The sequence below is a fragment of the Monodon monoceros genome, unplaced genomic scaffold (genome assembly GCF_005190385.1).
Source record: "Monodon monoceros isolate NGI ecotype Baffin Bay Population unplaced genomic scaffold, NGI_Narwhal_1 Super_Scaffold_3, whole genome shotgun sequence".
Classification (NCBI taxonomy): Eukaryota; Metazoa; Chordata; class Mammalia; order Artiodactyla; family Monodontidae; genus Monodon; species Monodon monoceros.
The window spans coordinates 23,070,976-23,097,510 of record NW_021703780.1 but is presented as its reverse complement, the minus strand read 5'-3'; the positions used below and the strand labels follow the sequence as shown (position 1 = coordinate 23,097,510).

General features: G+C 44.0%; 1 protein-coding gene and 1 non-coding gene across 2 annotated transcripts; both read left to right on the top strand.

Annotated features, from left to right (window-relative positions):
• Positions 1-1,134: 1,134 nt before the first annotated feature.
• Positions 1,135-17,826, top strand: LOC114907274 (zinc finger protein RFP). The gene is made up of 8 exons (XM_029242764.1): positions 1,135-1,896; positions 3,104-3,199; positions 4,707-4,937; positions 10,267-10,289; positions 12,577-12,692; positions 12,812-12,844; positions 14,612-14,638; positions 16,172-17,826. Exons 1-8 carry the CDS (start codon positions 1,477-1,479, stop codon positions 16,765-16,767), a joined length of 1,542 nt encoding a protein of 513 aa, XP_029098597.1. The 5' UTR covers positions 1,135-1,476; the 3' UTR covers positions 16,768-17,826.
• A 5,321-nt stretch (positions 17,827-23,147) lies between these two features.
• TRNAL-CAA lies at positions 23,148-23,254 on the top strand. The gene is made up of 2 exons: positions 23,148-23,185; positions 23,209-23,254. It is a non-coding gene; the product is annotated as a tRNA-Leu (tRNA).
• The last annotated feature ends 3,281 nt before the right edge of the window (positions 23,255-26,535 follow it).

The window sequence follows — 26,535 nt, the reverse complement described above, 5'->3', positions numbered from 1 at the left end:
GCCCTGAATTAGAACCTTGACAGACATGTAAGAGTTATTGAAGTGTTATGTAAATAGGTTAGAGAAAAAGACTAGAAACAGGGAAACTGGTCACATTCAACCAGTCACTAACTCATTTAAAACACATTTGCAAACTGACATTGTTGAAATCATTTAGGTCAAAGTATAGTAATGTAAATTAAATTAACACAGGCAAGCCTGCCCAAATTCAATTAAATCTAGAGGAAGGACAATACTGAGAAAATAGCAAAGGAAACGAGGAAACACCAAGGTAGGGATGAGGGAACAACGCAAAATTTTTTTTTTAACTTTACTGGATAATGAAAAGAGACTGTGTCACCCACAGGATTCCCAATCTCCCTATACTTCAGGAAGGAGCAAGCATGTTTAGGTTCTATTCAACACAGCTCTTTGCAGTGGGTACTTTATTATTTTAATGGATAAGCATACTTAGGGTTTAAAAAGTAAAAGTTGTAAGGAAGTCTCCCTCCTTGCTGGGGTATAATTATTACCATTTCATCAGAGAGGAAACTGAAGCTCAGAATGGTAAACCAGTTTGCTTAGGTACAATAGGAAGCAGCAGAACTGGGCTTGTCTGTTTCTGTCACAGAAATGTTGCCGCCTGATAATTAAGCCTTTCTTTTTCGAAACAGAATTGCGAGCGCCTGTAAATGGGGTTTGTTTGATAAACCTCCTCACAGGCCGGGTGGGGCTCAGTCTGCAACCCTCATCCCTCCGGCCTCCCGGGGAGGCCAGATGTCTCTTCTTACCACACCAACACAAAGCTAGCTTTCTCTCGCCTTTGCTGAGGCGTGGGCACCAGACAGGAAACCCAACAAAAGACCAGGGATCCAGGCCCAGGGCCGCCGAAGCTCGGCGGCGGGCCCGGAGCGTGCAGGCAGGGGATACCCTGTCCCCGCCGCACCCCGCGGACACCGCCTGCCTCTGTAACCGGTATCCAAGGCTCCCGCGCCCGCGCGGTCCGCCCCAGGGCGGGCGGCTAGGCCTCCGCGGACCTCTGCGGAGGAAATCATCCAGGCCTGAGTCCAGAAAATCTTGCCGTGCGCAGGAGGCCTGAGCCAAGCCCCGCCCCCGAGCCGCCCCTTCCGCTCGCGCCGGGGTGAGGTCTGCGGGGCTGCCGGGATCCGCTCGGACGCGGCCACGTTGTCCTGAGCCTTCTGAGCGCCTGGCTCTGCGAGTCCAACCGGCGGCGCCCGACCAGCTGCCCCCTCGCATAGCCGCTGGGCTAGGTGGGGCCGCAATATCCCCACGCTCCCTCGGCCGGGCGCAGCGGCGCCGGGTTCCAGCGCGCGGGCGCGTCTGGGATCAGGGCCGGGGAGGAGCCGCCCTCCGTCAGCCGGGCTCGCCTCCCGGCGCCGCCCAGAAGCAGCGAACGGGAGGGAGCGCGGTACAGCTGGGCTCCGCGCAGGGCTGGGCGCCGGGGCCCATGCCCGTGCGCCCCTGCGGGCCCGCGCCATGGCCTCCGGGAGCGTGGCCGAGTGCTTACAGCAGGAGACCACCTGCCCCGTGTGCCTGCAGTACTTTGTCGAGCCCATGATGCTCGACTGCGGCCACAACATCTGTTGCGCCTGCCTCGCCCGCTGCTGGGGCGCGGCGGAGACCAATGTGTCGTGCCCCCAGTGCCGGGAGACCTTCCCGCAGCGGCACATGCGGCCCAACCGGCACCTGGCCAACGTGACCCAGCTGGTGAAGCAGTTGCGCACCGAGCGGCCGTCGGGGCCCGGAGGCGAGATGGGCGTGTGCGAGAAACACCGCGAGCCCCTGAAGTTGTACTGCGAGGAGGACCAGATGCCCATCTGCGTGGTGTGCGACCGCTCCCGCGAGCACCGCGGCCACAGCGTGCTGCCGCTCGAGGAGGCGGTGGAGGGCTTCAAGGTGAGGGCCGGGCGTGCGGGGCGGGGAGGGGCCGGAGCGCGAGTCGGACAAAGGGAGGAGAGAGCCAAAGGGGCTTCCTTTTTTCCGCCTAGAAAATGGCTGAGCCGGACGTGTGGTTCACAGCCGTCATTTCCTCTCTGTCCGCTCCAGAGCCTCGGCACTCAGATTTGGGAGGAAAACCTGTAGCTGGTGAGGAAGCCAGAAGTCTCCCCACCCCCACTCTCATTTCCTTATGTGCCTCTATGTTTACCCGCTCACGGGCACATTATACATAAAGACGGCCCATGGAGACCCCTCTTGACGGTATAAAAGATATGCGTAAAACCACGTCCACAACGACAAGCTTCAGAGACGCTCGCACTCCTGTCGGCTCCTAGATGATCTGAGACAAAACGCAGTCGGACGTTAACTGGCTGTATACACATCAAGCAGAGGCCCATCACCTCTCCATTCCCCAGCACTTCCCTGTGCTCCGTCCTCTTCTAGAAGCTCACGGAAAAGAACGAGCTCCTTACTACCTAAGTCATTTAACCACCGTGAGACTCATAGGAGATAACACAGTTATGAAGATTGAGTGAAATAAAATGATGTGTGGATCCCTTTGTGAACTCTTGAACCAACAGACTGGCACAGCTAAACAATAACGTGGAAACAAAGTATTAAATATAAAACAGTTGTAAGGCAACATTCAAGGAGTGCATGATCTGTGTGTTTGAGGACTGCAGGAATATGTACACAATTATGTACATGTTTAAATGTGAGTACATTCATGCAAAATTATTCACTTAACATTTATGGTGCTTTCAAAAATATTCTTTTACTCACACTGGTGATAACCCTCTAGTAGGTTGAGAAGGTGGTGTTTGCCCATGTCACACCAGAGGAAAATAAGAGAAGTTAAGTCATTTTCTCAGTACGCGTCTGTGAAAGAGCGACAACTTAAAGCCTCCTAGTCCATTCACCTTTCCACTAAGCCATGCAGTATCCTTCCAAGGGCAGGTAGGTGACCCACCATTTAAGATTCAAACTACCAAAGGAGAGGTCTGGTGACCCCTGTGCCCTGGTGATGGCAGTATGGTCCAAGGATAGGCTCTAACCAGGAACTTGGCATCAGGAATGTGGGTTGCACGTGTGATAAGCAGAATAGCCATATTGATGGTATGGTCTGCCTAATCTTGAACTGCCCACCTGTTTTTGCTTTTCTTAGGAGCAAATCCAGAACCAACTGGACCACCTAAAAAGAGTGAAAGACCTAAAGAAGAGGCGTCGGGCACAGGGGGAACAGGCACGAGCTGAGCTCTTGGTAAGGTTCTTTGGAATTCACAGGTAATATCAGTTCTGCCTGTCACTCTCTTTTTTTTTGTGAGGCTGTTAAGCTCCCCTTAACCTTGTGCAGTCACGTCGCCCAGAACTTCTAGGTGTGGGTGGAACAACCTTATATGACAGTTGGGAATTCACCTGGAGAACCAAGGGATTCCCTCCCACATTTTGGGGGAAAGGATGGAATAGCTGAGTTTAGAACCCCTAGAGATCTGACCTATCAAAAGTTTAATCTGCTAGCTTTGTGCAGATCAAGGTTGATCCCTGACAAAGCTAATACAGGTGAGATGCTTGGGCACAGTTAGCCTCCTTTGTACCATTCTGCAGACAGTTGCTGACAGTGGCTTTCTGTAAGCCTGCCTGTTGCTTCTTGCTGGAATGTTCCTTTTCTTGACAGTTCAGTTCTGAACTTTTCAGTTTGTTCCCTTCCCCTAGTCTCCCAAAGCCTTAGCAAGTGACTAATGTGCTGATTTGTGATAGGGATATTTGGGGGGGTTTGTTCTGGAAAAAAAAATAGAGACTTTTATAATATATACTTATATGTTTACCATCTAAGTGTTTAAGCATGTTTTGAACAATAAATAAAATATTACAAATTCCCATCTATTAGAGGTATTTTCATCTGAAAAGCAAACTCTTAGACTAGTAGTGTCTAGCACCATCTTGTGAGAAATTTTGTCAGTCCTGACCAGGGTGTAGTATAGAACTTTTGGACTGGGAACTTATTCCCATGATGCCGTAAGATACCACCACTTGTTCTGCTCACAGAATCCACTGAGACCTCAGCTGCCTTTGCTTGAAAATAGGTCTGACTGAAGGAGAATCTTCTAGTGAGCCTGAGTGGACTTAAATCATTAAACACACCACTGTGTCCTCTCTGGGGGGGATTGTCAAAGGGGGGAAACAGCACTTCTTTGAGAATCAGGGCACCTGGACATACTTCTTGGCTCTGTCAGTAGCCAGTTGAATAGATGGAGAGAGTAATACTACCTCTCTAGGCCTCAGTTTCCTCACTTGTGAAATAGGTAGGTTGGACTAGACTTTTGGTTCTTCAGCGAGGTGAGTACTGCCCTCTCCTCCTCTCTGTGGTGTGTGGGTGTTTGGTTGGAGTGATTGGAGAGGGTTGGGCAAGGATGCTAAATGTCCTGCAATGCAAAGAACAGTCCTATGCAGGCAGAATTGCCCCCCCCCCCACCAGGGTGCCAATGGCATTCTCTTTGCAAAGCACTGAATTAGTTGAGCTTTAAGGACTCTTTCATTTCTAAGATTATATTGTATTGTTTATGCATTGAAAGACTTGTTCCTTTCAGGAGAAGTATAAGTTCGTGAAAAGGATTTATAAGCAATGTGCGTGTGCATCACTGTTGCACAGTAAATAGTATACCTGAATGAAATGATGAGGTCTTGGGGTGGATAGCTAGGGGAGAAATATGAAGGGCTCTAGAAGTAGCCTTTCCTCTCTTCACTGCCCTTGCCTGTCATCCACACAGAGCCTGACCCAGATGGAGAGGGAGAAGATCGTTTGGGAGTTTGAGCAGCTGTATCACTCCTTGAAGGAGCATGAGTATCGCCTCCTGGCCCGTCTCGAGGAGCTAGACTTGGCCATCTACAACAGTATCAATGGTGCCATCACTCAGTTCTCTTGCAACATCTCCCACCTCAGCAACCTGATCGCCCAGCTGGAAGAGAAGCAGCAGCAGCCCACCAGGGAGCTCCTGCAGGTGAGGCTTAGCGCACCCTGCCAAGACAGCTCCTGCTAAAAGGTCTCCCTTCTCTCTTTGCCAAGCAGTATCCAGGACTCCCAACTGCCTTGCCAACTCTGTGGGAGTAGCAGGGGCTTGCCAAGCTCTCTGTTGGGCATGTTGGAGGGGAAATGTACGATAGAGGACCTGGTTGACACAGCTTGGGTCAGTCAGTTGCACTGTCTCATGGAAAGGGCAAAAGGGAGGCCTAATGCCCAGGCCCATCCTGCACTGATAAGTGGTCTGATCACAGGCTCTCAACCTCTCTGGGCCTCAGTGACCTCATCTACTCATTATGTAATGAGGGGTTTGGCCCACATGTCATTTAAAGACCCTCCTCACTCCAGTTACCCTGTAATTTTAACATGTATGTGTGTATTACCACAGCTACAAAACAAAGAAACGCTTGAGTGGGAGTGGTCAGCCCAAGCAGTCTTGTGATTTAATCTTGGTAGTGCAGGTGATAAAGCTGCAATGCACCCAACCCAGGAAGACCACTGGAAATGAGCTGATGCCTGACTGTCATTTGTTCATTCAGTGCATATGAATTGTCTATTCTGGGTCAGGCACTAGTCTAGGCACCGGAATTAAGTGGTGAATAAGCTCTCCTGAAACTTAAATTCTAATGTTGAGATCATATGATAAAGAAGTGAGCAAACAAGTATCATTGGTGTTGATAAACGCCATTAAAAAGGGGCTGATAGGATAGGGTTAGGGTCAGCAAATTATGGCCCGCCACCTGTTTTTGTATGTTCTACAAGCTAAGTAAGCTTTTTACAGTTTTGAATGGTTGGGGAAAAATCAGAAGGATGTTATTTCATGATATGTGAAATTCTATAAAATTTGAATTTCATTATCCATACTTTTTATTGGAACATAGCCACGCCCATTCATTTATGTATTGTCTGTTGCAGCAGAGTTGAGAAGTTGTGACAGACTGTATGGCCTTTTCCTTAGAAGAAGTTCACTGATTCCTGCTTTAGATTAAAACGAGAAGTCTTAATCTTGAGCCTTAACTAACACCAATATTTAATTGCCAGGGAGAGAAGGAAGAGCTTGCAAAGCGAACAGTTGACCAGAGAATGTGGCAAGGGAGGAAGAATGTTTCAGGAAGGAGGGAGTGGACAACAGAATCTAATGCAGTTGAGGTGAAATAATATAAGGGCTGAGATACATTTGGTTTAAAAACATGGGCATTATTGATAATCTTGATAATAATCATTATCATCTCAATGATTTTCATCTCAGATAATCATTGATATTCTGCCACAGTGGAATAATTTGGTCAGGAGCCACATGAGGGAGAGTTGTGGTGACAGAGGGTGAATGGAAACTGAAGAGTAAATGACTATTTCAAGAAGTAAGACTGTGAAGGAGATATTAAAAAAAATACTCGGAGATGAGGTAGGATTGTGGGGCTTTATGGGGAGGGGATGCTTAAAGAAACTAGCTAAACATATTTTAAAAGAAAATGTGGAAAGGAGCACCTATGTTGTAAGGATTCAGGTGAAGAAAATTACTGAAGCTATAGGATGAACTAATCACTAATGTGCTGTTTTGAGAAGGCAGAAGGGAAAGGTGACTAAAGCATATGTGTGGGACTTAGTTTTGGAAGATCCTCTGTTGTATGGGAAGAAAGGATGATGGGGGCAGGTAGATGCAGGCATGTTGTGCACTTTGGTCGCTAAAACCCGTTGGCTTTTTTTAAAATAAATTTATTTTATTTATTTATTTTGGCTGCATTTGTGTCTCCATTGCTGCGTGAGGGCTTTTCTCTAGTTGCAGTGAGCGGGGGCTACTCTTCGTTGCGGTGCGAGGGCTTCTCGTTGTGGTGGCTTCTCTTTGTTGCAGAGCACGGGCTCTAGGTACACGGCTTCAGTAGCTGTGGCTCGCGGGCTGTAGAGCGCAGGCTCAGTAGTTGTGGCGCACAGGCTTAGTTGCTCCGTGGCCTGTGGGATCTTCCCGGACCACGGCTCGAACCTGAGTCCCTGCCATTGGAAGGCAGATTAACCACTGCGCCACCAGGGAAGTCCCCCGTTGGCTCTTATTCTCTTTTGAAGTTAGAAAAGCAGGACCATCTGCTCCCATTGAGCAGGGATTAGAGAAAATATGAGCTTTGAAGAATGTGGGAAAGTTCTGAAATTATTGTTTCAGAGTATGGGAAAGCCATCTGGTTTGTGAGATGTATTAGAATTACTTGGACAGTGGACGTCAGTTTATACTGGGACTTGTCTGCCCAGTTGTGTGACCTTTTTCTTGTCCCTGCTTTTTCAGACTGTTACTGCTTGGTGCCAGGCATAGGGAGAGCAGGTAGTTGGGCTTATCCAGGATTAGGGCTTTGCAAGATTTGAGCTTTTTGTTTTGTTGTTTTTTGGTTTTTTGATTGTGATAAAATATACATAACCTGAATTCACCATTTTAATCATTTCAAAGTGTACAACTTAGTACATTTAGTAAACTCAGTGTTGTGCAACCATCACAGCTATGTAATTCCAGAACACTTTCATTACCTCGAAAGGAGACCTCGTACCCATTAGACAGTCATTCTTCATTCCTTTTTACCTAGTGGCAACCACTAATTTGTATCTTTATGGGTTTGCCCATGTTTTTAAGGTAGAAGGTATTTGTGAGAATATTTTTGAACACATGGACCGTGAAATCAAAACTGGATGATAGGGACTTCACTGGTGGCGCAGTGGTTAAGAATCCACCTGCCAATGCAGGGAACACAGCTTCGAGCCCTTGTCCGGGAAGATCCCACATGCCGCGGAGCAACTGCACCTAAGCCCATGAGCCACAACTACTGAGCCTGTCCTCTAAAGCCCGTGAGCCACAAGTACTGAGCCTGCATGCCACAACTACTGAAGCCTGTGTGCCTAGAGCCTGTGCTCCACAACAATGAGAAGCCCGCTCACCGCAACAAAGAGTAGACGCCACTCGCCACGACTAGAGAAAGCCCGTGTGCAGCAACTAAAACCCAACACAGCCAAAAATAAATAAATAAATTTATTTATTTAAAAAAAAACTGGATGATAAGTAAAAGTAGAGAAAAAAGAGGGGTTGTGGGCTCCATGGGGAAGAGGGGTCATGGTAGTAGTCACTTGAAAAGTAAGCTGAATCTTACTTAATGTGGGGAAATTAGAGCATTCCCACTGAGGTCAGGAAGTGGGCAAGATGTTCACTATTGTCTACCTGTATTTAACATTGTACATATGTATACACACACTCACACAGGAATATTAGGCAACTGTAAAAAAGAAATATACCTATGAACTGATACAGAGTGGTTTCTATAATATATTGGTAAGTGAAAAAAATCAAAGTGCAAAATATAGAGTGTGCTACTTTTTGTGTAAGAAAGATGAGATAATTGGAAAATACATGTATCTGTTTATTTTTGCAAAGGGAAGACTGGAAGGATAAATCAGAAAATAATGGGAATGGGGAGAATGTGATGAGAGGAGTTACGAGAAAGAGTGACAGACTCTCTCTGGCCACATCTCGGATATTTTGAGCACCAATATAAATAAGAACAGTGATGGATTATAACCCATTGAATAAAGTACGAATTGATGGGTCCATACTAATAATAAATAAGGGAAAATTCTTCCCTCCAGTAGAATGTTGACTAAGTAATGTAGAAGGAATTTTAAAATTTTATTTATTTATTTATTTTTGGCTGCGTTGGGTCTTCGTTGTTGCACGTGGGCTTTCTCTAGTTGCTGCGAGCAGGGGCTACTCTTTGTTGTGGTACGTGGGCTTCTAATTGCAGTGGCTTCTGTTACAGCACACGGGCTCTAGGCACGTGGGCTTCAGTAGTTGTGGCAGTAGTTGTGGCCCATGGGCTTAGTTGCTCCGTGGCATGCGGGATCTTGCCAGACCAGGGATCAAACAGTGACCCCTGCATTGGGAGGCGGATTCTTAACCACTGCACCACCAGGGAAGCGCTAGAAGGAATTTTGAAGGTAGAAAATGATCATTAGGCAACTATCATATTAAAAGTTAATTTAGACAATAATTATCGACAGATGCTAAACCTAAGGGGAGGGGGAGTTTGATAGGGACTGGCATATTAACATAATTTCAAAGTATCACTTTTAGATTACTTGTTAATTACAAAAGGAAAAATAGTAGCTATAAAATATCACCAATAAGGGACAAGTGAATATCATGTTTATTTAGAAGCAAACAGCATATCTAGTCAAAGACGGTACAGCTTGAGGACTTCCTAAGTGGTGCAGAGGTTAAGAATCCACCTGCCAATGCAGGGGACACACATTCGAGTCCTGGTCTGGGAAGATCCCACATGCTGTGGAGCAACTAAGCCCATGCACCACAACTACTGAGCCCGCTCGCCTAGAGCCCACTCGCCTAGAGCCCGTGCTCCGCAACAAGAGAAGCCACCTGCAATGAGAAGCCCACGCACCACAACAGAGTAGCCCCCGCTCGCTGCAACTAAAGAAAGCCCGCGTGCAGCAAAGACCCAACACAGCCAAAAATAAATAATAAATAAATAAATGAAGTAAAAAGAAAAAAAGAGTACACTTTAGTTTAATCATGACAGCAATATCTGGGAAACCCAAATAGAGAGATATTCTATAAAATAATTAGCCAGTGTTGAGGCAATGTGTCACAAAAGCCACTCCAGACTATAGACACATGTCATCATAAAAATGCAATGAACGATCCTGGATTACCTGAGTGGGGAGGGGAGTAGCTGTAAAGAATATTAATAAGACAATTAAATTAGGTTATGGACTGTTGATTATACAAATGTATCAATATTCAGCTTCCTGAGTTTGATAACTGTACTATAGTTATATAAGAAAATGTACTTGCTCTTAGGAGGTACAGAATCATAAAGGGGTAAAGGGATATAATATAAACAATGACCTCTCAAATGATTCTAAAGATAAATATGTCTGGGAGAACGAGTATACAGGAGCTCTTTGTGCTAGCAGCTTTTCTGTGTATTTGAAATGATTTCACAGTAACACGTCAAAGAAATCAAGCTAGACAGGCAGGCAGTTGTGGTCCAAGGGTGGGATGCTTGAGTCAGTAAATTTGAAATCTTGAGATCCTTGACCAGTGTGCAGGAGGAGAGCGCAGGAAGTGCTAGAATAGCGAATAGTGTGCAGCCCAGTTTCCTCTGCCCAGTTTTTAGCTCCTGGACCGTGAGTTGTGCTCCTTGTCTCCCTGGTTTCTCCCAGGAGAGCCACCCCATAGTTGGGTTTTCAACAAACATCTGTGAGAGAAAGTGGAAGTTAGGAATGATTTCTCATGCTTATCCTTTTCCTTTCTCTTATAGGACATCGGAGACACGTTGAACAGGTACAGTTTTCTCTCTCCCCCGTGCTAAATCAAGCCTGAAAAGATTTTCCCTCATACTTAGAAATTCTGGAAGGAGCCCAGAGCCTGAGGGCATCTTACCAAGTTGACACATGTCCCGCCTGTCCCTGAAGCGAGTCACTAGTGTGCAAAGAACTAGATGGAGTGCAGCTCTTCTCAGTAAAACTCAGGAATTATTGACAAATTATAAGGGTAAGGGGTGGAGTAGGGGGTCCATTTGGGAGGACACTTCTATGGAGAGGGTAGAGACTTACAGGGACTTAGGCAAAGTGCAAGGGTATTTTATAGTTTTTGTTTCCTAAACATTTCAGAATCCTTTCTTTTTTGTTATCTCTGTCTCTCTGTGTCTCTGTTTCTGACTCTTTCTTTTTTCTGTAATGGGGAAAATATGGTCTAAGAAAAGGGAGACCAGCTCAGAGTTATATAATGAGTGATGAGTTACCTGGATTCTGGCTCTTGTTCTCATTATTTCTCTACTGTATCATCAGATGGAAAGTGAGGAAGAGCTACCTGGGAATTGGGACATGACCAAGCAGGAGAAGCCCAGAATGTGCAAGAAGCCAAGATTAAATTATGTTTTCAGGGTTGGATGGCAAGGACAAATGGGATAGGCCTTGGGGGCATAATATTTGGTACCTACTGGGGCGGAGCCTGACTTTGAGGGAACTGAACTTTGAAGCTAATTAAAACCCTGAAGGGTGAAAACCCTCCAGAGGAAATGCAGCTTGATTATGCGGGAGCATTGGAGGAGATATGGGGGGGTGGCACATAGATGGGGTAGGATGGCTGGGAGGGCTATGTGGACAGAACTGTTGATAGAACTGAGCTTTTTGAGGGCTGCTGAGATGGGATGGTGATGAGCTGGAACTTGTACTAGTCCCTGCCAAGTGACCCCAACAAATACTCCCTTCACTTTTACTACTACTTTAACTTTTTGGTACCAGTCTAGCTCTGAACAAACAGGGAGATAGATCCTTTCGATTCTAGCATTTTGGGACGTTAAGGTTTGGGTTTGGCTCTCTGAGTTAGGAAACCCAAAATTTCGTTGGCTTAAGGCTTAAACATAATTTTAAAATTTTGTCACCATGAAAAATGTGCAAGTAGGTAGCCCAGGGCTGGTTTGGTGGCTCCAGTGATCATCAGACTCTGAGGTTTCTTTCCATTTACCCTTCTGTCATCTGTAAGATACAGTCCTCATTCTTACAGTCCAAGATAGTTCCTAGAATGCTAACCAGCAGGAAGAAGATAAGTCACATCACATACCTTTTTATTTTATTTTATTATTTTATATAACCAGAAACCTTTTTAAAAAAAAAAATTTATTTTTGGCTGCATTCGGTCTTTGTTGCTGCGCGCGGGCTTTCTCTAGTTGCGGCGAGCAGGGGCTACTCTTCGTTGCAGTGCACGGGCTTCTCATTGTGGTGGCTTCTCTTGTTGCAGAGCACGGGCTCTAGGCACGCGGGCTTCAGTAGTTGCAGCATGTGGGCTCAGTAGTTGTGGCTCACGGGCTGTAGAGCGCAGGCTCAGTAGTTGTGGCGCATGGGCTTAGTTGCTCCGTGGCATGTGGGATCTTCCCGGACCAGAGCTCGAACCCGTGTCCCCTAGCATTGGCAGGCGGATTCTTAACCACTGAACCGCCAGGGAAGCCCCACATTCCTTTTTAAGCAGACTTCTCAAATTACCGCAAGATACTTCTTACCTCTCATTGGCCAGAACTGAGTCACAAGGTCAAATTTAGACCAGTCAGGCATGAACCCAGTAAAATTTGGAAGATGGGAGAAGGCATATTGGGTGGGCAACTAGCAGTCAGTCTTTGCCATAGACCCCTTGAGGGGGGTGGTGGGTAACTGGGTATTGTCCAGAGAGTACCTATCTGTCTGAAGATGTCATTCTTTCCATATTTGGGAACCTGAGGATTATGGGTCGTTGCCCACCACAAATATCAAGGACTTTATCATGGAATCTAGTGCTTTCTGGCAAGGTCAGGCTTATATTCAGTTTAATTCAGTAAATCTTTGAGGACATGCCATGTGAAAAGCCAGGAGCTAGTACTGTGGGGGAATAAGAAGGTGAATAAGATGTCTCTCCTGTTCTGGTCCAGAGGATCGTAGTCTAGAAGGAGGATAGGAAAAAGACTAGAGTGGCTGCTTTTAAAGATTGTCCACCTGTGTTGGCCAGTTTAGCCAGGTTTGTCCTGGACCCTGAAAGGTTGTGGAGTTGGGGGAGGGATTCACTTGTTTTTTTGTTGCTTTTTTTTTTTAAAACTTAGGGCTGAAAGAATCAGGATCCCTGAACCCTGGATCACACCTCCAGATCTGCAAGAGAAAATCCACATTTTTGCCCAGAAGTGTCTGTTCTTGACTGAGAGTCTAAAGCAGTTCACAGGTAATGTAAGAAGAGGGATCCATGAGGGTTTATGCTCTCAATAACTATATTGCCTGAGAGGATGTATTTTCCAGCCAGATAATGGGATGCAAACTAAACATCTTCTTTTCTCTCCTTAGAAAAAATGCAGTCAGATATGGAGAAAATCCAAGGTAAATTTATCTACTTAATGGGCTTTTGACGTTGAAGTTTCCTGGGAAGATGAACGCTAAAGTGTGGGAAAATGGGAAATGCGCGATACCCGCTGGCCGGCCTCCCCTCATACTTTACATCTTCCTTTTTGCTTTGTTAATTTTTTCAATTAATAGCCTCTTGTTTCAATTTGAAGCCTTTTAACTATATGCACTCATTTCTTTTTTTTTTTTTTTTTTTTTTTGCGGTACGCGGGCCTCTCACCGTTATGGCCTCTCCCGCTACGGAGCACAGGCTCCGGACGCCGAGGCTCAGCGGCCATGGCTCACGGGCCCAGCCGCTCTGCGGCATGTGGGATCCTCCCGGACTGGGGCACGAACCCGTGTCCCCCGCATCGGCAGGCGGACTCCCAACCACTGCGCCACCAGGGAAGCCCTGCACTCATTTCTTAATCTACATTAATGGAAGAGAAAAATATGCAATCCAATAATTAATCCAGAATTAGTTTGATTATTTAAAATTATTTTTAATTGAGAAAGAGAATGAACAGAAACTATCCTAGCTACATTTCATTTGAGTTAGTGTTTGTGGTTATAATTTATAGTTTCTGCTGTGTGTGGGCACTGGTGCTGACCAGGACAGGAGGAATCAAGCAGCACTGATTGAGGCAGAACCTCGAGGGAAGTGGTTAGGAACAGGGATTCAGGAGTCCGGCTGCCTGGGTCCTGTGCCCAGCCCTGCCACTTGATAAGGATTCTACACTGTAATTTCCTCATCTGTAAAATGAGGAGGATAGTAGCTCTTACCTCACAGGGTTGTAAGGATTAAGTTAAATTAGTTACCATTTCTAAAGCCTTTTAGAATGGAGCCTGACACGTAATAAACCCTACATTTATGTTTATTAAATAAAATGTTCAAGGTATTTAAGGGATGCTCTTCCTAGTACAAAATTTTCTGCTCGTGATCACGTATGAGCATACAGCACATATGGCTGTATACTAAATGCTAAAATTCTAGGCAGCGTGGTAGAATTTGAAATCCTTATATGTAGGTAATCCCTTTTCTCATTTAGTACAAATTACAAATCCCCATAATTCTGATAATTTCCTGTATATGCTAAAACTTTATTTGCATTGTATCTTTTCAGATACATACTTTTTTCACATCTAGCAATGTAGACTTAGGGAATGCTCACAAGCAAAACAGGGAGAAACTCCACTTAATACCAGAAGCTCAGACATGACGTTCCTTGATCTGACTCATTTATTTTTCCTACTCTTCTCCTGTCACTTAAAAGGCTCACTGAGAACGTATCTGTGAAAATGCTTTTTCAACTGTAAAAGCATTTTACTGCAAATGGTCTTGTTTGCTCCAGCTTGGTAGTGGATGTCACTTGAACCACTCATCCCCTAGAACAGGTTGCTTATGAAAGCCAAGAGTTATCTATGATGCGGACTTGGAACCTCCATCTCCCCCTGCAGAGCCAGCTGGCCCACTGGAGGGTGGAATCCTTAATCTTGGCTCAGTTTGGCCCCATAGGCTACCAATCTCGGGCATGTCGTTATTCTTCTGCCCAAAGTTTCCAATCCCTCTTCCCTTTGAGCTCTAGGCTGGAAGATGGAATCATACACTGTATGAAGAAATCAGTGCATGACTGACAACAGGGGTTCTGGGGTGTCTAATGGAAACCATTGCTTTATGATGACTCTAACCAAAGCTCCATCTCTTAGGTATTCCTGGAAATATTCAGATGACTTCTGTAACTTCTTCTCTCTTTTGTTTTTTAGAATTGAGAGAGGCCCAGTTATACTCAGGTGGGTGATAGGAGACAAAACCATTTGGAAAAAGGAGTAAAAATCCTTATCAACGTAACTATTATTGTGAATGATTTTGGAAAGTGCCTAATTAGGATCCTTTAGGTTACATGTATGAAAAATGATAATAATCACAAAAATACATCAGTTGTTTCTATGGGTTTGTAATATCTTTGCCTCCTAAAGTGCTTCAGAGCTGAAACCATGGACCTTTGAATAGGAGGAAATCAAACTCAGGAGCTATGAAGGATTATAGAGGTGAAACTACAGTTTCCAAAAAGTAGAGCACTGCCACTGCTAGTACACTGGTATGCTGCTCTACCCACTTAGCCTTGGGCAGTGTGTGGTTTACAAAAGGCAGTCATCCTTCCAAAACTACTGAGCTCACCTCTTATTCTGAGTGCTAGGGACAGCCTAAGAGGAATCTGCTGTCATCCCTTCTCTGTGCCTCAGAGCAAGAGTTGAAACTCTCCCTCTCCTTGACCATCACCAACACCTCAGGTTCAGAGACACTGGGTAAATCTGTGACCTCATAGGTACTCAGAACTGAGGTTTGTACTTTCCACAGTCACAGGACCGCCTTCTGTTTCATGAGATCCTCCTCATGAACAGAGGGACTCTACATACAGTGGGTCTTCTTTCATTGATATCCCCTGGCTGTAATCCACATTTAATTCTTTCAACAAATATTACTTGAATACTTTGCTTATGTCTTACATTTCCTAATGTTGTGCAGGGTACTGTAGAGGGAACAAAAGAGCATAAGACACTGACCTATCCTTGGAGTTAAATGTCTGGTTGGAGATATGAGGTATACCCATGACATGAGGGAAAAAATGGGCAACTGTTGTGAACAGATTTTTGAACCAAAAACCAAGCCTCTGGGGTTCTTGGTCACCTCCACCAGTTGCCTGTCATCAATCTTTTGTGGGAATCGGTCAACCTAGCTGAGCTTTGGTTCAGAGAGAGAATGTTTGGGAGTCTTCCTTCTGAACCAGGTATGAAGAGCAAATGAGAGAATATATGCCAGTGATTTTAAAACAGGAAACCACCACATGATTGTAAGATGCATGTGGGACTAGTGCCTTTATCCGATGTAATGTGAACATTCATATGTTTCATAGCAGATCTGTTGATATTTGGTTTTAGAGTGCTATACCACACCCTGTCTATCTAAATTCTGTATTCTGTGAAACTTCTGGTCCCCAAGACTTTTAGATTAAGGGATTGGACATACATGTAAGAAAACCTCAAATTCAGCTTAATAATGGATATTGTGGTTTAAGATGTGAAAAAGCAAATAGAGGTAAAAATTTCAGTACTTTCAATATATCCTAGCTAAAAGAAGTAACTAGCTAATCCAAACAGTAACTTTTGGAATGTCAATTTCAGGATGTAATTGAGTGTAAGATGAATGTGCCTTTGTTGGAGAGCTCATATTCTCTTCTTAGCGGGTAGGAGAAAAGCTGGGTGTTCAGAGTGGGCTTTCCTGGCTCTCGGCTGACCTTCCTCTGCCCTTCTATTCCTCTGCAGTGGATGTGACTCTGGATCCAGACACGGCCTACCCCAGCCTGATCCTCTCTGATAACCTGCGGCAAGTGCGGTACAGTTACCTCCAGCAGGACCTGCCTGACAACCCTGAGCGGTTCAATCTGTTTCCCTGTGTCTTGGGCTCTCCATGCTTCATCGCTGGGAGACATTATTGGGAGGTAGAGGTGGGAGATAAAGCCAAGTGGACCATAGGTGTCTGTGAAGACTCAGTGTGCAGAAAAGGCGGAGTAACCTCGGCCCCCCAGAATGGATTCTGGGCAGTGTCCTTGTGGTATGGGAAAGAGTACTGGGCTCTTACCTCCCCAATGACTGCCCTCCCCCTGCGGACCCCTCTCCAACGGGTGGGGATTTTTTTGGACTATGATGCTGGCGAGGTCTCCTTCTACAATGTGACAGAGAGGTGTCACACCTTTACTTTCTCTCATGCTACCTTCTGTGGGCCTGTCCGGCCCTACTTCAGTCTGAGTTACTCGGGAGGGAAGAGCGCAGCTCCTCTGATCATCTGCCCCATGAGTGGGATCGATGGGTTTTCTGGCCATGTTGGGAATCATGGTCATTCCATGGAGACCTCCCCTTGAGGAGGTGAACTCAGGCCAAAAGGGCCATTGACCATACTCCTACCCCAGGCATAAGGCATCCTGTTGCCTTGACACTTCCTGCCCATCACAGCTGGATGTCCTTACCACTTTCCGAGCCCTGCAGTGCAAGACAGGATGTCCATGTTCTCTGCCATCCCCTCCCTTCCCACGAAAATTGTGAGATGTAATGAGAAGTATTAAGATTGCCCGGAAATAAAAACCACATGTCCACCTCCAGTGTTCCACACTTCTTGGTCTTAACACATTACTGGAGGGGATAAAGAATATGGATAATCTTGGGTTCGGAGAGCCATTCAAGATATTTAACACCTTGGCTCAGCCCCACATAGTGATCATGGGTATTTGCTGTCATTTCTGAACTAGGGCTTCTTTCTAAGAACCTAGAGCTGGACTAGGAAGTCCTGTCAGCATGGCTCCCTTTTGTCCCAGTTTTTCCTCCTGGGAATAGTACCTCTACCCCTGATTCCCAATTGGCCGTAGTTTTATTTATTAACTCCATTAAAGAGATCTATATGTGTTTTGATTAGTTACTGTTATTTTACAATAATGGTGGGAAATGGTCCCACCTCTGTTATGAGATAATATTCTAATCAATGTGCTCTTTTCTGTCTTTTTGAGGGCTTTGTCAGCTCCCTTCATTCTAATGAAAAGTCTATCCAGGTGCTGGATGCACGTCATCCAGGATAATTTTCTGCCCAGCACCATCCATTGTTCCTACATCCCCTCCCACTCACATTTGTGGACTGATGGTCAGTCATACACTATCCCTGGAAGGATTCCGGGGCAGTATGCCAGGGATTCATTGACTTTTGTCTCCTTTTCTCCCATCTCCTTTGAGGGATGGGGGGATTTACCTTTCTAATATGTGTACCATCAAGGGGCACTTCCATCCCCATGGCCATTGGATCACGAGGTGTTCTGAGGTCAGAAGACCAAGGCAGATCACTTTGAGCAAAAGCTCCCACAGTGGCTCTGAGTCCTGCTTCTCTTTGGGTACATGCTCCTCTGTTTGAAAATAAAGTGAGTATGGATGTTGTTTACACTGTTGTTGTCTTCTGGGTCTTGGTAGGATTGGGTTCATGTGGGTCCAGAATCCCATTCTGGCCAGTATTTTACTTCCAACTGGATGATAAAAACAGTACCATGTTACTATTTTCTAATGGTGCTGGGAAAGTAGCGTTGGACATCCACAGCCTACAGCTTTGTTAATCCTGTCACTTCACTGGGAAAGTGTTCTTTCAAGTCCTTTTTTATAACAGTGGGGTAATGCAGCAATGCTCGGTGTAGATCAAAGAGCCCAGAACTTGCTTCCCAACTCAGAAGCAGCAGCCTAAGCCCTTGGGGGCATGGAGGTCACCACGTCCTAAGGAGGAAAGATAGGCTGAGAGAACAGCTCCTTTCCAGGGTATTTGGATCTTTCCCGCTTCTGGACATGGCCTCAGAAGACAAGATTTTGTGGTCTTACTTAGTCCTGTACCCAGCATTGTGGTTCATGGCTGAAGATCATGAATTGGTGGTATGTCCTAATTCATTCATTTATTCATCAGGTTTTAAGAGAAATAACCAGGAGCTAAAGAGAGGGGCTTCCATGAGGCTAGGTTAGCTTTGGCTGAATGCTCTCAATAGATATAAATACATATGATAACATATATTATGTATGTATATAAAATACTACACAGATACAGAGCAGTGCTTAGCACATAATATGAAGTGCTTTATGGACAAGGGCTTATTTAATGCTCATAACAACCCTGCAAAGTGGGTACTATTGCCTTTATTTTACACAAGGAAACTGAAGCACAGAGAGGATAGTAATTTATCCAAGGTGCACAGCTAGGAAGCAGCAGGGCCAGAATTCATACTGAGGTGGAACACATGACCATATACATCATATCCTGCCTCACAATATCTATGGATTATGCTTTTCCACATGGGAAGGCAGAGCAGAAACTGAAGGCTTGGAGTGCCAGTCTGTTGACCTGGGACGTTAACAATAACTCTGTCTACTCTAGACTCAGGATTTGCGACTGGAAAACTAGGTGAAGAGACCCAGTCAGAATCGCATTCCAGTTTCACTTAATGTAGTACATTGGGGCAGGGAGGAAAGATAAGAGCCCACAAAGAGGGCACTTTGCTTGTACCAGTCCAAGAAAATGTGCCCCTAGGATAGACTCCCTGATCCTTGCTGCTGGACTGATGGAGCTGTCTCCAGGCTAACTTAAAGGGTCTCACATTGGGTCTGCTTTATCTCCAGTAGACCCAGTGCTTTAGGAGCAGCATCTTGAATTTTTATTAACAGCAGCACCTGGAGCAGTGATAAGCAGCCTTGTTGGATTCAGCAAAGCTACTTCCAATTTGAAATGGGATCTACTACAATAGTGAATCTTAACAATGCTGAGTGAAAAAAAAAGTCTTAAAAAACTCTACCTTGGGCCACCCTGGTGGCGCAGTGGTTGAGAGCCCGCCTGCCGATCCAGGGGCCACGGGTTCGTGCCCCGGTCTGGGAAGATCCCACATGCCGCGGAGCCTGTGCGTCTGGAGCCAGTGCTCCACAACGGGAGAGGCCACCACAGTGAGAGGCCCGCATACAGCAAAAAAAACAAAAACAAAAACAAAAAACTCTACCTTACGATACCCTTCTTATAATATGAATGAAAGGACTGTGGTTACCAATGGGGTGTGTGGGAGGATGGGATAGAGGAGGAGGATGTGTGTGGACGTGTTTCGTACTGTTTATCATCTGATTCTTTTGGGTGGTGGGTTTAGAGTTATTAAAAACAATTTTTTTAACCTGCCATTTTGGATGAAGTTAAATGAACCTTGTAAGTGATTCTAAATTCACTCATCTGCAGAAAGGTAAGCGTTTGAATTCGTATAGTCACAACATGGACCCCTTTAGGCAAACATGGGCCCAGTAGCATTCTTTGGCTCCTCTCTGGTTCTTTCCTCAGAAGTTGTTAATTACACATTAGGCCTTCAACAGCTCATTCTTTTGTTCTTTTGCGGCCCCGGGAAAACTGTTTGTCTTCAGCTGCTCTAGTTTTTTCTGATACTGACCCAGCAGGTACAGAAGAGCATCTACCCCAAGACCAGACAAGGCCTAGAAGGGACAGGTTCAAAGAATGAAAGGGAACTGGGCATGGCCCCTGCCATCCAGGATATGCAGTTGAGAAGATGAGAGAATACACATGACAAAGGCAAACTTAAAAGCACTAAGAAATTAAGAGCAAAGCTAGCATATAGTAAATAGATCCATTTGTTAATACCTTCAGTTATCTGTGATCCTGACCGAAGTATGGATGGAAGTCACACATCTCTCAGCAAAATAAAAAACAACTTGAAAGCTTAGTGTACGAATGGTGGGTGGATTGCTTCTTCACAAATGCGAGACAATGATTCTTTGATTCAAATACACAATTAACCAGTGTTAATTGTGCCCTGGCTGAACTTGACTATTGAGAATACAAGAGAACATGACCCTGTCCTTGGAAAAGTTAATAAAGTCAATTAAGAGGAGAAAAAATAACATGAAAAAGTGGAGATCGACAAAAGACCATTTGCAGATAAGTAAAACATTGTGTGCTGTAGGAGACCTCATTGTGGACCACGGTAGTGGGAAGAAGCTGAACACTTAGGTCTAATTTCTTCTTCAGTGCGCTTTTTCTTGAGGCTGAGAGGCTGGTACCTAGTAACTTGGTCCTGCAATAAATTTTGACTTGATCATGTAATTAAATCACTACACTCCTGAACCTCCTTTAACCCAGTAGTTTTTCTTTTAACAATCCATTTAATTTTTTTAAACATCTTTATTGGATTATAACTGCTTTACAATGGTGTGTTAGTTTCTGCTGTATAACAAGGTGAATCAGCTATACATATACATATATCCCCATATCCCCTCCCTCTTGCGTCTCCCTCCCACCCTTCCTATCCCACCCCTCTAGGTCACAAAGCACCGAGCTGATCTCCCTGTGCTATGTGGCTGCTTCCCACTAGCTAGCTATTTTACATTTGGTAGTGTATATATGTCCATGCCACCCTCTCACTTCGTCCCAGCTTACCCTTTCCCCTCCCCGTGTCCTCACGTCCATTCTCTACGTCTGCGTCTTTATTCCTGTCCTGCCCCTAGGTTCTTCAGAACCATTTTTTGGTGTTTTTTTTTTCAGATTCCATATATATGTGTTAGCATATGGTATTTGTTTTTCTCTTTCTGACTCACTTCACTCTGTATGACAGACTCTAGGTCCATCCACCTCACTACAAATAACTCAATTTCGTTTCTTTTTATGTCTGAGTAATATTCCATTTTATGGCTGAGTAATTTCTATGTGAGGTCTTTGTGAAGAATAATGAGAAAGCTCAACCAAACCAGTGTAGATTATTCTAGGGGAAGTGACTTTGCTAGGATATTAACAAAGTAGCTTAGATTTCATATTGTGCAAACAATACATGAATATGACAGTATTGCCCCAGGTACAGTTCCACATAAAACAGTCAAGAGATTGATTTCAAGGTTGGAAATTAAAGCCTGTTATTTGGGACTTCCCTGGTGCGCAATGGTTAAGAATCTGTCTGCTAATTCAAGGATACACGGGTTCGAGCCCTAGTTCGGGAAGATCCCATATGCCCACCACAAGTACTGAGCCTGCACTCTAGATAGAGCCCACGAGCTACAACTACTCAGCCTGCGTGCTGCGACTACTGAAGCCGGAGTGCCTAGAGCCCGTGCTCCGCAACAAGAGGAAACACCGCAATAGTAAGTCTGCGCACCACCAAGAAGAGTAGCCCCCCCCCCCCACGCAACAACAAAGACCCAGTGCAGCCAAAAATAAATAAACTGCACTTACCAAATTGAAAAAACAAATAATTTTAAAAAACTGGATAAACTGATCTAGTGATTCCACTTCTAGAAATAATTATGGATATTTGAAAATATTTATGCAAGGATGTTCTTTAGAGTATGTCTCATGAAAATGAAAAAAAATAATCGTATGTTCAACAATATCCATTCGATATGGGATAATTGCAGTACTTTGCAATTTAAAAAATTATAAATTTTTAAGAAGTTACAGTCGCCTCGTCGGGAATCACTTGCGGGACAATTATAGCTTAAGAGAGAAAACAGAGCAAATCTCAAATCTTGAGGGGAGGGAAATTAGGAAACAATTTTCCCCTATACTTCTCACTCCCCATTTTCTCTATCAAAAATAGCATATGAAACCAAGGGAGTCTAGAAATCTCAGGTTCTACCGAAATTAAAACTATTTCTCTTTATGCAGAAAACAGAACTAACGTTTGCCATACATAAAGAAAAAGGAAAACCTTTGTGTATCAATAAATACAAAAGGTAACCTATCGGGACAAAATCTGCTTAAAATTCCCAAATCTATGTTTCTACTGTCTGAACTTCACAGCCCAAACACAGCAGTTGAAACAAGTGAGTCAAACATACTTGTTGAGTTCCTACCATGTATGCCAGGCACGGTCCTGGGCAGGCACTGGGCCTACAAAGGTTATTTTCGCAGTTTCCCTGACCCCTAAGGACTCTCAATCTAGTTGGAGGAATGATTTCTTATTTTTTAGTCTCAGGATTTCATTAAAATATGTGACCTTCCAGACTCAGAGCTCAGATTACTTTGCACAAAGCTGAGAAAGCTGGAAAAGTCTGAGTCAGGAGATGTGGCACGTCCCTCATTTTCCCCCCGCTATCCCCCTTAAAAATCGCCATTTTATCCACGACCTGGCAATGGACGCCATGGAGACTTTCACTCCGGAATATCTGTGAGTGACCAGGAAGGTCAGGAAGCAAGCGTGTCGCTCCCAGAGTTTCTCTGGACCTGGGACAGGTCAATCCCTTGGGGCAGAAACTGGCTTTGTCAAGTCTACACCGGTGGGAGCTGTCGCGCCCTACAAGGATTTTCTCAGGCTGTTCCTCGGCTGTCACTTTCGGAGCCCAAAACAAACACTTCTCGAGTGGAAAGGCAGATCTGGGGACGAAAAGGAACCTAATAGAGAAGATAAAATGGTTCATGCCCTAGAATCGGGGTCTTTTGCTACATTTTTGGTGATGTTCCTCACTGTCTTCAAAAGAAAGAAAGCCTAGGGCGAGGCTAACTACGCTCAACATTTCGGTAAAGATTAGAGGCTGGAGAACCCACCAAGCGACCTGAGCTAAATGATGTTCGTTTTTCCCTTCCCTCCCGAAATATGAGCTGTCTTCCTTTTCAGTCCACAGGTGGCCTTTTATTCTTGGAGCGTTAGCCGGCGACTCGGACGTAAACCCTTCTCTGGAGTATACGTCACAGAGACGCTGCTCTTTGTGTCTATTTCAATGGAAAATCTCGCCGCTTTTGTAGGGTGTCAGGATGGCCGAGTGGTCTAAGGCGCCAGACTCAAGCTGAAGCTTCCCTACGTTGGGGATTCTGGTCTCCGTATGGAGGCGTGGGTTCGAATCCCACTTCTGACACACTCTTTTTTCCCTTCTCCTAATTTCCAAAACAAAAATACTGACAAGAGCAATATGTATAAGCAATTTATCAACTCACTGTGTTAAAAACTGACTTTCAAAATTTTCTGACAGGGACTGTTAATGCCAAAAATATTAAAAGCTGAAGCATCGCGATATTTTTTGGAAGCCACGCTATTTGGAGCGAAAACGCTTAATAAAGACCCGGAGAGTACTACAAGAGGTTGGTTTTTCTGAGGCATCGCGAGATAATCTAGAAACAGCGAGTTTTGGGAACCCGGATAGTTCCCTTCTCTTTGGTGCTGGAGGAGAAAGGGGGCAATGGTCCGGTACCCTGCCTTCTTATTTATCCGGCTCATCCACTTTGTTGCAGACCCAGGCCCTGCCCTGAATACTTCCTGTAGCACTTTGCTACCAACCCCACTCCCCTCTGGCTCATGGCAGTGCTGTCTGCAAAGAAATCTTATATAGATCCTCCAGTCTCTTCTCCATTTTCAAAAGTCATGTACTAGTTCTCAAACATTTCCTTTGTAAATTATGCACATTCACACTCACCTTGGCGTCTGATAATTATTTTGTTTCCTCAGTCAAAACTGAGTGCCGTTGTAACTCCTGAATTAAATGTGGAAGTTATACTTTCCTCCTCCAAATCTAACCACCATCAGTATTTTACTATATTTCTTACACTCCTGTTTTCTCTGCATTCGTGTATATATATTCATAAATATTTTGTTTGTTTTTATAGAAATGCAGTCATACGAAACATGCCATTCTCTCACACATTATTTCGCTTAATAGATCTTGAGCTCTTTCCACGTGAACACTTAATCTTTTTCCTTACAAAGGAAATGTTGCAAATCATTCCACAGGATAGGTAGATCCTATTTCATTTATCTACTTTTTTTTTTCTCAACGTTCACTGTATTTATAATTACCATTCTTTCAACAAATATTTAATGAGGGCTTATTATGTACCAGGGGATGCGGCCCTGGTGCTGTGGCAGTAGAATAGAATAGGGTAGGGTACGATAGAATTAAATTTTAATTTAATGTTAAAAACAGTAAAATAAGTTTATACCTTGTGTTGCTTATATTCCAGTCAAATGACTGATTCTGCCTCAGGAACACCACATTCCAAGATTCCCTTATCTTTCAGGAGAAGAATATACACATCCCAGATCTTGAGACTAAGTATTTAATGCCAGCTATTGAAGATTCATATATACATGACCATGTATTTCTCTGTCATTATGACCACTCATGACTACTCATTTGAGCTTTGATTTTTATCCTAATAGTCAAAATGCAAGAGACTAGGCAGGTGAAAAGAAAACCTAGTTTATTTGACAATTAAATTCTCCAGAGACATTCATCAGAGACAGATCCAATTGTTTGATCTGAGAAGTCACATTCTGAATTCAGATGGCGGGAACCAAATGGTTTCAAGTACTACCAAACATGCTCAGCTCCCTGCAGTTCTTAAATTAACTGTGGTTAACTGAAATATGAAATGAAATATAAAAGCTTAAGGAGGGGAAATCGATTCTCACAAGACTTCTATTATTTTTATTAAACACATAACTGTACAGGGCATATTATATCATATACATGTATATCCACTGCCTAATAAAATCATTTTCAGAGGAGAAGACAAGTGTATCTATGAATACTCTGGAAGAATGTGTATCTTCTTTGGAGAACTGGGTGAATTGAAAAAAGTCAGGAAGATAGTTGAGGTGAAGAGATAGCAGCTGTTTCTCTTGGAGAGTTCTAGAAGAAAAAAAGAAGCAAGGATGCTATCATAAATGACTTTTCATATGACTGTGATATTGGATATTTAAAAGGTTGATTTTAGTTTAAAAAAACACACAATTACAGAATTTTAACAAAACTACTTTTTAATAGGAAATTTCCCATTTCACTTGCAAGTGCCTCTTGGAATTATTGAGAAGATACTCCACCACTTCATTCGTCCTCTTCTTTGCCCTCCCCATGGGAAGAGAAAACTGAGTAAGAGTCAATAAGGGTTTTTACCTTCCTTGACCCACATTTCTCTTTTGGGTGGAATTAATGTTCAGCTGTCCTTTTGTGGTCTCCCTCAGCCCTTTGCTTTGGTGGTTTCTAGGTGTACCTGTGTCTTCACGAGCTGCCAGGTGAGTGTGTCTTCTGGGTTCCAGGTGTAGGCATGGTAAGAGGGAGTAGAGAAAGTCTTTTCTAGCTTCAGATCCAAAACCATGTTTTTCAATCTACATTTATCCCCCACAGAGCTGATATTTTATTTTTGCCACTAGTGAATATGCCTCAATTGTTTCCAAATTGTTAAATGATACTTTTTTAAAAAAGGTAAAATTATGACTTTCACACTAATGAAAACAAATATATGTCAAAGACTACTTAATTCATGAAAAATGTAACAACCAGTAAGATGTTACAACTGGTTCAAAAGAAAATTCAAAGTATCACATATTTATAGACAATTGTAATGTTGGAATAAATTTACAAATGGATTTTTTTAACCTGTCAATTTCAGGGCAATGATCAATTGCATTCCACTAAACACAGTTCACTTGCATTTCTGTGGATGAAAATCATTTGCACTATTATCAGTTTTCTACAACTTAAGAGTTGTAACACACCTCAAATCTATGAAAGTTGTTCTTATGGACTGAATATGTTCCCTCTCCCCTCCCCCCAATTCGTTTGTTGGAACCCTACCCGCTAATGTGATGGTATTTGGAGATGGGGTCTTTGGAAAGTAATGAGGATTAGATGAGATCTACCCTCATGAAAGGGATTAGTGTCCTGAGAGAGCTTACTTCCTCACTCTACTCTAAGAAAACAGCCTTCTACAACCAGGAAGAGGTTCCTCACTGGAACCCTGACCTCTCGGACCACCCTGATCTCAGACTTTCTAGCTTCTAGAACTGTAAGAAAGAAATTTCTGTTATTTAAGCCATCCAGTTTATGATATTTTGTTATAGCAGCCCAATCTAAGACAGTTGCCCTAGACAAAATATTGAGTATAGTTGCCTGTGCTATACAGTAGGTCCTTGTTGCTTATATATTTTATATATGGTAGAACATTCAAGTGCTTTATATGTACGTTTTTCAGGTATTTTTATTTTCATTAACATCAGGGTAGTGATGACAAGAGAGAAAAGGAAAAATAGGAGAGGGGGAAATGACTAAAATTTCTATCTAATTCAATCACTTATGGTTTGAAGTATTAGCCTTTGAACTTTGACCCTTGACCTATTAGTGTCTTCTGTGAAAGCTTCCTC